This window comes from Micromesistius poutassou, assembly GCF_964030765.1.
Source record: "Micromesistius poutassou genome assembly, contig: SCAFFOLD_5735, whole genome shotgun sequence".
In the NCBI taxonomy this organism is placed as follows: domain Eukaryota; kingdom Metazoa; phylum Chordata; class Actinopteri; order Gadiformes; family Gadidae; genus Micromesistius; species Micromesistius poutassou.
The window spans coordinates 1-10,884 of NW_028177727.1; the positions used below are offsets into that span (position 1 = coordinate 1).

The window sequence follows — 10,884 nt, forward strand, 5'->3', positions numbered from 1 at the left end:
ACTGGGAGCAATGTTCACAACATCCTTCCACACTCAATCCTGCGTTGGTGTGAGTACAGACTCGAGTGTGGATGTCCGGGAACGTTATTATTATCATCTAGACGTATTTTATGATTTCACAGAGTCGTCGGCATTGACCACAATGCCTCCTTGCCTCTCATTAAAATAAAGAGCAGCGCAGATCTGAAACGAGGCTCTCTCGAGGTCGGAGAACATGGAGCACATCCTATCAGAGCTGAGGAAACCTTTGGTGCCCGTTCATGTCGTTTGCTTTGGTGTCTCTTCATTTCCAGGGTTTGATTCCCGCTTGGAACCGCACAGTGTTGTGAGTGAACTTGTGGACGAGAGCGTCCACAGTTCACCCACAGCACACTCACGTCTCGGGTCGTCTTAGTGTGATATTCTGCATGTTTAACGATGAGTTGTCGGTCGGTGTCCTAGGGTTCCATATACGATGTGAGGCTGTGTGTGTGTTGTCAGGCTGGCCCCCGCATGCAGAGAAGTGAATATTTAGAAGTAAATAATGTGAGCAAAAAATAAATGAACGCGAAAATTGCCACATTAGTTGAAATAAGGAAAAAAGTAGAACTAGGTTAGCAGCGAACGTCTAATTAATGTTTCAATTACAGTTTCTCCTTTGGAATTACCATCGCCTAAACCGCTCCACTGAGTTGTTGTTGTTGTTGTTGTTGTTGTTGTTGTTGTTAAGCTGTTCTTTTTTTAATGGTATGTAAATAAATGCCGAGTCTAACAGGATCAGCGCGCGTGGAGCTAATCCGGATGTTAACCAGAGGGTCCCCGGCTCCTCTGGTCCGCCCCCCCCCCCGCTCTGTAGGCCTATCGCTGGGTAGACCCCCACCACCACCACCAATACCCCCCCCACCACCCCCCCACCACCCCCACCCACCAGCCGTCACTTGGCTCCCCATCAGACCCGTCTCACTGGAGGGAGGGTCCTTGTTTTTTAGGCCACGGATCAACATGATGGAATCACGGAGAAAAAAACAAAAACAAGACAACATGGCCGGGCTGGGGCTTGCTGGCGGCGGCGGTGGAGGCGCTACGCTACGGGCTACGGCGCGGCCGTGCCAGCAGAACGCTGCTGCTGGTCCCCCCCCCCCCCCCCCCCCCCAGGCCCAGACCCCGGGCTCCTGTGACACAGAGCCCTGGAGGTGGCCCCCTTTGTCACGACCATGAGATGATCCACGGTCTTAATCGCCTTGTTGACTGAAAACAACGCTTATGAACGCGCGGCGCGGCGTGGAGCTAATGCTAACAGCTAGGTTCCGTGTGAGGTCTGTCTGCTAGGGGGGGGGGGGGGGGGGGTCGTAAATGAGGTGGTGCTCCCAGACACACTTTGGCGGTCTTAACGAAGTCTACACGCTCTCACAAGTGAAATGGTTTAACGTAGAGTACGGCCTTGATTTGTTTACGTGTGTGTGTGCGTGTGTGTGTGTGTGTGTGCGTGTGTATGTGTGTGTGTGTGTGTGTGTGCGCGCGCGCGTGCGGCAGTGTGTCTGAAGTCCGGCTCTTCTGTGACACATTCCGGGTAGAACTGCCTGTCAGCCTCACGCGCTCTGACAGGGCGCGCGTCTCTGAAAGCTGTGGGTTCACATCATATTAATTCCCCTAAAAATGTTTTGATTCAAAGTAGTTTGTATTTTATGTTGCCAAGGGCAATCGAAAAGAGCTATTGCCGGTATAGTGCAGTCAGTGGAGCGCGCGGGCCCAGAGGCGATAACGGTATTTAAGCAGCGGAGAGTAGCCTGGGGCAGCGGCGCGAGCGGCGGGCGGGATCACACGCGGAATCAAGCGCCTTTTACGAGTTTGCCGCGAAAATTAAAGAAAAAGAGACACGGGCCAAATGTCATTCTCCTCCCGAATTGAACAACAATGTTCATCGCTCCAGTCACGAGACGGCGGCGGAGCCCCACCCTCACAAAACACACACAAACCCCAATGTCTTTAGAGGGGGGGGGGGTATAGGCCTTCAGCAAGCGCGTGCACGCTCCGGCACGGGGGCGCGCGTACTGAGCGATACTGCGGACGCGACGCCGGATATCGGCTTGCGACTGAACGGGGGACGAGGAAGGGACGCGTGGCTGATTAAAACACAGACGACTCCTGCTAAGCAGGGGCCCGAGTCTTGAGTGGGTTTTCTTTTGAAAAAAAAGGTGATGTGAATATTCATGCCGCCAAAAGCCGCAGTCAGAAAGAACAACATTAATATGATCTCCACTGAATTCGGGTGCCCCGCTCGGCATTAGCATATCAAAGCGTCCGCCCGAGGCGAGAGAAGCTATCGATACTGGAGCGGGACGTAAAGCAAAGATGATTGGTTGTGACGGTCGGCGCGGCTGAGCTCAGGGCGGAACGCGGCGCGCCGTTAACCCAAAGTGATAGCGGAGGGATTCCCGCGTCAATCCGCGAGAGAAGCCCCAACACCTAGGCGGAGTTGATGAAAAATTAAACCCCACATCTCCCCGGTTCTTTTCTGTATGGTTAGAAGAAAAAAAGAAAGAAAAAGAAAAAGAAAAAGGCGCACGTGTGTGTGTGCGTGTGTGCGTGCGTGCGTGCGTGCGTGCGTGTGTGTGTGTGTGTGTGTGTGTGTGTGTGTGTGTGTGTGTGTGTGTGTGTGTATAACGATGAGACACAGAGCCCCCCCCTCACTCAAACAGCCCCGGCTCGCCGGCTTTGGAGCGCGCGCAGATCTATTCCGGGTATAATACCCGACTTGTGAGGAAATGAGTTGGCCTGTGATGCCGTCATCCACAACGGGTCGTCAGGAACACATTCAACAGTCGTTGCACCTGCAGAACCACCTGGGGCTTCATTGTAGAGCATATAGTGCCCCGCTGAGCGCGTGCAGAGGATGCTGATGAGCGCGCGCCTATAGGCTGAGCACGTGGGCGCGTGGACACACGACGCATACTGGGCCACAGCACGCGGGCTATAGGGCTCACCCGGCCCCGGGAACCACAGTGCTTGTTTTCTGATAATTAGGCCTGCTAATAATTATTACAATTTTAACAACTATTCATCGGAACAATTTATTTGATGCAAATCATTTAAGTCCAATAGTGGGATTTAGACGTGTATTGTAGGCTGCTCAATTTACGCATTCGGGCTGTCCTCACCGAAGCAAGCAAATGAGGCTCTGCACGGTGTATATTTCTGAAGGAATTACATTCTGGTTTGCATTGTAATATCCTCGGATCGGTTCAACACATCCGACAATGTAGGCCCTTAGGCATATTGACAAGGTTAGGCTGACAATATATACGATTACATAGACGTGTTTTCTAGGCCTACATTGCATGTGTAGCATCCTAGGTTAAAACCCATTGTATAAACATCTTGTATAAACATCACACATTGGTTGAGTTGTTTAGATAGTGAATGACAAGGGGTGTCATCTTAATGAATTAAAACGAAACGCATCCGCGTTCCATCACCTTCAGACTATTGCTGTGTGTGTGTGTGTGTGTGTGTGTGTGTGTGTGTGTGTGTGTGTGTGTGTGTGTGTGTGTGTGTGTGTGTGTGTGTGTGTGTGTTCGCGCGAGCGCGCGTGTGTGTAGGGGGTAGAGAAAGGGCGTGTTTCCTCTACACGTGTTGACAGGAGACAGGGGTGTTGTGTTGTGTGTGTGTTTCTGTCTGTTCGCTGTCTTGTTTTGTCAGCGGCTGCCGTCTGTGTGTGTGTGTGTGTGTGTGTGTGTGTGTGTGTGTGTGTGTGTGTGTGTGTGTGTGTGTGTGTGTGTGTGTGTGTGTGTGTGTGTGTGTGTGTGTGCGTGCTCGTGGCCCGCGGTGGAACAATAGAGCGCGCCTCGGAGCCCCCTACCTCTCCGTATGACGCCCCCCTGGCCGTTCAGCACCAGGCCACACTGCGCCTCCACGGAGCCCTGCGGGGAGAGAGCCGGGCGTCAGGACCGTAACCACGGCGTCAGAAGGCACAGCACATCCGTGTGTTTATGCACGGAGTAATGGCACACTTTACACAGACCCACACCAGCGTATTGGTAAAACGAAGGCAGGTGATAAGCCCCTTCGATAGCTCAGTTGGTAGAGCGGAGGACTGTAGCGGCTACACGGGGATCCTTAGGTCACTGGTTCAATTCCGGTTCGAAGGAGGTGGATTTTTTTTTTTTTAATGACAAATGTACTTCTTATGAGTCGCTTCGGATAAAAGCGTCTGCTAAATGTACATGTGAATATAAAAGACGTCAAAGGACGTTGAAGTCGCTTGACTAACCTGGTATGGTTATGGTCTCTGCGTAACCTGTTATGGTCTGGGTTATGGTTATGGTCTGGGTAACCGGTTATGGTTATGGTCTGGCTAACCGGTTATGGTTATGGTCTGGCTAACCTGTTAACGCAATGTGGGTAAATACGGCGCTGGCTATCAACAATGTCATCAAGAGGAAAGAACACGAGCCTTTATTCAGAAACCAGTTAATCCCTCGTGTGAGCCTCGAGGCCGGTCTCTGGTTCAACCGGACCCCGCGTGTGCAGAGACCCCCAGATTAAAATAATAAAACGTGCTGCTGAAAGGGCCTTGTAGCGCTTCCTTAACCAACTCCGGCTCTGTTTTTAGCCTTTTTTATTCCGAAGCTAAAGTGATTATAAAATCAATATACAAAAACGCAGAGGTCCTGCATGAATTAGCTTTGTGACGAGCGAAAGGTGTGGCAGCTGCTTTTGTTCAGCATGAAAATCTCTTTACGCGCTTATAGACGCGACAGCGCTGCACGGGCCCGCGCGCATCTGTTCCGTGCTCCCGTGAAGCTCAGGTTCACGCGGGCCGATTCTTCGCTTTTCTTCAAAAGGTCTCACTTGTTTTATAGGAGCGTGTGTGCGCGTGCGTGTGCGTGTGTGAATAGTGAAGAACGACGTCATTTGTTTGGCAGACAATAGGCCCGCAATATAAAATAAGAATGTATGAAAACCGAATATAACTGAATATCCGATGGTGTAAAGTTTATAAATGCTCATATTTGATAAGTGTTTACCTTGTTTTTGACTATAGTAATCAAAAGGCGTATTATTTTTACAAATTATTCCCCACAATGAGACTCTATTCAGAAACAAATATTTAATATAGCATAACCTGTTACATTTGAATTGAAATGATCAACGAGGTGAAACAATAGCCTGATAAATCTGCTGTTCCCAAAATCATATTCCTCCGATTATTATTAGGCCTATATAATTATTATAATAGGACTACATATTTTTATGCGTTCATTTTATTATAATAATTTGTATTGTTATTATTATGGCTGCAGTATTAGTATTGGTATCGTGATTACAAAAATCAGCATAGTTATTATTACTAATATTATTCGAATTTTTAGAATTATTAGAATTATTAGTATTAGAATTATATTTATTATTATTATTGTGAATTGTATTATAATTAAGCCTATAGCTGTTATTATTGCTATCATATCATATGGTCATAGCAAAATAATAACTATTCTAATAATAACAATCTTATTAACTCTACAATAATAGGTTATTATTATTAATAATAATAATATAATAAATAATATTATTATTACCCTTATAATTATTATTATTATTATTATTATTGTTGTGGTTGCTGTTATTTTCATAATCATAAAATAATAATAATTATTATTATTAATATTACATTTCACAAATGCCAAAATGATCAAGCAATGCAAGTGAACAAAAAATCGGTATATCACGGATAACCCAAATTATTCGTGAGCAGCCTATGTTAAAACCTTGTTTAACTATGGACGTTTCTAACTAAAGCTCAGATGTCGCTGCATAAATAACGAAGTTGATTGACGTTAAGTCTGTAATTGGATAAACTACGGTGCTTTACGACGCTCGAGCCGGGCATTGTGCCCTGAACCCCGATCCCCTAATCCGCCCTTTACCGGAGAATAGAGAACCAGCGGCTTTTCTCTGCCTCGGCAGACAGCGGGACACACACACGCAGACACACACACACACACGCGATCAGTGTGTCTTGGTTTTCATCTCGACCATTTCTATACATCGAAAATAATTATGTAAAATATGGGTCACGTGACAATCTGGTAAATATGAAAGGCTGGTCCCACAATAGGATTGTATAGACTGCCAGTCAATTAACCTTTAGAAAGGGCTCCGCTTTCAGCTGCACGGCCCGTGTGTGGACTTGACTCCATCCCTGAATATAACACATTTGCTATTTTATCCCAAACACATCGACAATATCTTAACAAGCTTGGAAATACCAGGCCGTTTGACCCAATTCAATGTCTACCACGACGACGGCTGGTCGTTTTAAAGGCGTCGCCGTGAGCCCATACAGGTCAGTCTAAAGATAATATAATAAAGAGCATCTGGTGCGTCCCACCGCCGACACCCTGGACTTCAGACCCGACAATAAGCGTGTTGCTATAAAGCAGCAGACCACGTGGGTCGGTGTGAATATGGCTAAGGTAAGGTAAGGTACTGGGCGTTTGGGTATAGCTTTCATGGGATGGTGGTGGTGGTGGGGTGGGGGTGGTGGTGGGGGGGAGGGGGGGGGGGGGGGTTGGGGGGGCAACATAGGCCGACCCAGGTCAGGTGTGCTTAGTGGACTGGCCTACGGCTGGACGATGGGAGCGGGGGACGGGGCGTAAAGCGGCGGGGCCCGGTCGCCTTCAGGCGGCAGAGTCGACCGCACTGGACCGGGCGACTGAGACGCGCGAGGACAGGTGGAGCCACAGCACCGAGGAACAGGAAGTCAGGCAACGGGAGACCCCCCCCCCCCTCCCCCCCCGAGGAGGTATATATATATACCTGTATGTCGTCCGCCCCGGGCGGAGGCAGCCCGAGGCCGGCGGCGGGCAGTAGCCTCTGGTCCGCGTGGTGCATGCCCACGCCGTAGGCCTGCGAGCCGTGTGACGTCATCAGCGACAGGTCATGGCGCCTGTAGGCGTCGAGGCAGCCCAGCTCGCGCCGCTGCTGCTCGTCCAGGCACGAGGACTTGAGCGCCGAGCGGGCGCTGTGCAGGTTGATGAAGTCGGCCGGCTCGCCGTGGTGGATCTGCTGGTAGTACTGGCCCGAGTGCAGCGAGTTGAGGCCGTAGGCCTCGGGCGCCACGGCCGGGTGGGAGTGCTGGAACTCGTAGTGGAAGGACTGGTGGTGCAAGGGCGTGTACTGGTGGTTGGCGGAGAAGTAGGGCGACGCGAACTCCGTGGCGGCCGCCGCCGGGTACGTGAGCGGGGAGGACGAGGAGTAGGCGACCGACGAGTTGGCCACAGACTCCAGGCAGCCCAGCTGCATCAGGCGGTAGCTGTTTGATCCGTCGTGACGTATCTGCGAGCGGTAAAGACACGGGCAGTGTGTGTGTGAGCGGGTTGTCATTTACGTTCAAGTGCAGCGCGCGAGCGGCTCCGTCTGCTCCGCTCGCTCAGTGGAGTCGCGCGGCGGTTGGGCTTTTCTTTTTTTTTTTTCAGTCCTGCCTCAACAAAACACACTCAAACAGACCTGAAGGGAAAACACACACAACTCACACACACACACACAGACACAGCTCTCACACACACCGCCACATTCAAAGGGATTCTTCCCTTAAAACCACCTGAAGGAGGTGTCATCTCCGTACCCGCAACCCGGGAGCTGAACGCACGGCGACTGGAGACACCGTTGCTGTGTTTTTTTTTCTCCCTTCGTTTCTTTTCGTTCTGTGTCTTTTTTTTGTAGCGGGGTGGGGGGTGGTGGGTGGGGTGGGGGTGGGGGGGGGGTGGTGGGTGGCTGTCACTCCTTGCAAATTTTTAAATCGTCTCGCTGTTATATACTATTATTTTCGAGCTGTTGGCAAATGTAGTGGGCCAGCTCTCGCTCCCACAGTGGATGAGGAACGAGAGTTCAGTCCTGAGATGTTTTGTAATCACACTACAGCTACACCGTGCACACCACACAATCCCGGCTTTTTTCACCCTCTCTAATAAAAACGCAAACCGCCCGGGCAGCAGTGTGGACAACACGGCACGGCAGAGTAACACATTTTGATCCATCAATTCGCGACGTTATAAAAAAAAAACAATTCTGGAAATCGTTGCGAAATTAAAGTAAAGGCGTTGCTGTTATTTTTAACGTGCAGTTTCATTAACGGTGGGAATATAGTGGGTTAACAATCAAACGAATATAGCCTACATTAAGCAAAGTGCAATTAATTACCTCGGCGTCGTGCACTAGTCCGGGAAAGGTTGCTGACATTGTGCTTTTTTTCCAAAGTGACCCCCTTTTCCGTCCTCGCCGATCGAAATGTAAAAAAATACTTTAAAATCCAAAAAAACCCAGAGAAATAAAATAAGTCCCACGCGCACACTCGGTATCGGCGGAAAGCTTGACGGAAAGCGAGCGTCTCCCCTCTGCACGGATGGGGCTGGCTCACGGATTTTGTACTTGCAGGGTATTTCTCGGCTGATGTCGTAGGTCCCTTGGTAATATAGAAGTTCTGAAAATTAAGCATCAGCACTGAGGAATGGGAGGACAATAGACGGAGCGCAGCATCCCAGGAGACGAGGAATAAATATTGTATCTTCGCCTTAATAAGGAACCAAGTTCTTCTTTCAACGTTTTTCTACGCTTTTGTGGACATTTTGAGTTTGACCAGTTTCTGTGTTCATACGTCGCTCAGTGGGGTTTATTTCCTTTTTTTAAATTAACTCCGCTTTCCCAAACCAGTTTACACATTCTATGGATTTTCTACAGAAATGTAAGTCTGTTTTGAGATATTAATCGTTCATAATAATAGGGTACTAACAAGCTTAGACTCATTTGTATAAGATATATATTTTCATATTTCTTTACAGAAGAACATTAAGAAGGAGCTTTTTCGTTTTTGTTATTACATCTTTTGATATTTCGTGATTATTAGGATATTGTACTTCCTTTGAAACGTAATGCTTTTCAGAAAAGGCACGGCAAGGTTTCATTATTGTTAGCTATTGGGAGATTGACATTTTATAAGCTAGACAATACAATCTTTGATTCAGAATTTGACATTTATTATTTGTATACATATTTAACAGGGGTCCTAATTAGTCACAAATAGGCCAAAGCCTATTTATCTCATAAAAACATATTTTGTGTGTTATAAATAATGGTTCAATTAGGCTAAAATGTTGTTATTTGATTTATTTTCAACCACATCCGTTACTTTTAGCATATTAACATTAGACTATTGCCTATTATTATTATTATTATTGTTATTATTATTATTGTTGTTATTATTATTATTATTATTAATATGGTATTGTAATAGCAATAATAAGGATTAATAATAATAATAATAATAACACATATTATTATTATAAATTATTATTAATTTTAGAATTAATATCAATAATATTATAAAAATGATGATGATGATGATGATGATGATGATGATTGTTATTATATATAATCATTATTATATAAACCTAAATTTCGAGAGAAATAGTAAATACTGGTCATAATTGGCCTCATTAATCTTGCAGTAAGTAAGTATAAGCATTTAAGTGGCTTTTGATTAATTGTTTTCGCCTTATCTTAATTTTTCCATCAATTCAATCGCCGGCTGCACTCTGACAGCGCTAACACGACAGACACGTCCCGTCATTTGTATTGTTGTGGTTCTGTCTGCATCGAGGCTCCAGGGCTCGCCTGTTTTAATATTCACTTTGCTCCACACGATTACCAGCCTCGCGTGCTCTCTCCGCTGCGCTCGAGGTGCATCAGATAACTCAACACGACCCCTTATAGGGCGGGTTTGAGGGAGAGGAAGGCTTGATTAAGCGTCTATGTTGTCTCATGTATAATAACCACGAGACCACGCCAGCGACCCATCTCAACCACCAATTGAATAGGCCCACATGCCCTATAGGCACGCCAGATCAAAGTGGGCTATAGACTAAGCATACATATCCATGGGTGAAAACAAACAGATACCATTATTAAAGCGCGGTGTGCGCTACCAGAAGCACGAGGTGGGCTAGGCTACAGAACCATGTACCCCTCGCTATGGCAACCGAGCCGCCAAAGCAGTCACCTAATAGGCTCCCAAACGAATGAGAAGGCAGCGCTTCCGGTCACGCTCTGCCGAGACAGCGCGAGAGGAGCAGCGACGCGGGAAGGGGGAGAGGAGTGAAGAGGAGAGGAGAGCGGAGCTCGAGAGCCTCTCTGCTTCATCACTCGCTTATCCTACCAGGAAACGTGCGGAACCGCGCGCCCGAGCACACGCGCCGCCGCCTCCGCCGCCGCGCGCACACACAGGCGAGGACGGCGGGCGGAGGGTGTAGGCTGGCGGAGGGAGAGAAAGCGAGGCAGACAGGGCGCTTTCAAAGTGTTTAAAAAGCCCTCTAGCTTTTTCCTTTAACCCGAATTATCTCAGAGTGTTATTACTCCGGGCGCGCACTGTGAGCGTGTAGTGCACGCGCGCTCCCCTTTCTCCTCTCTGGGCCTCGAGCCGACGTCATCTACAAAGCACTGTGTGTCTGGAAACCTATCGGTGGGGGGTGGGGGGGGCGGGGGGGGCGATCGATGGAAATCTGAATCGGGTCCCAACCGGGGATCGTTTTGGAAGTTTTTTTTTCCCTTCCTCGCTGTTACTTTAACCAACGCGACTCTGTTATTAAAATGCAAAGTCTCCCCCGTGCGCGGACGGCGTGACGCGGTTATTGACTGCACTTTAATTAAGGAACAGTTTCTCCACCCATCTGTTCCTCGTGCTCCTCGTGGACTTAAATGCTTAGACCGGTAACAGTCGTCATCAACAACAACACGCAGCCCGTATGGGGGGGGGGGGGGGGATACAGGCCCACCAATCACCAGGCTAATTGCGCTGACCTTTGGACAGTGTTGAACCGCACTGCCACCGGAATAAACCGTTCACACAGA

The 10,884-nt window shown here is 48.3% G+C and overlaps 1 protein-coding gene and 1 non-coding gene across 2 annotated transcripts; one reads left to right on the forward strand and one right to left on the reverse strand.

Moving 5' to 3' along the window:
- Window positions 1-3,838: 3,838 nt before the first annotated feature.
- On the reverse strand, window positions 3,839-8,220 carry LOC311375766 (transcription factor AP-2-delta-like; the record flags this gene model as incomplete). Its single annotated transcript, XM_084490829.1, has 3 exons — window positions 3,839-3,899; window positions 6,799-7,317; window positions 8,182-8,220. Coding segments are annotated over 3 exons (619 nt in total), but the record flags the coding sequence as incomplete, so codon positions are not given.
- AC3HAE_045623 (transfer RNA tyrosine (anticodon GUA)) lies at window positions 4,042-4,127 on the forward strand. The gene is given in 2 exon segments: window positions 4,042-4,078; window positions 4,092-4,127. It is a non-coding gene; the product is annotated as a tRNA-Tyr (tRNA).
- Window positions 8,221-10,884: the final 2,664 nt, after the last annotated feature.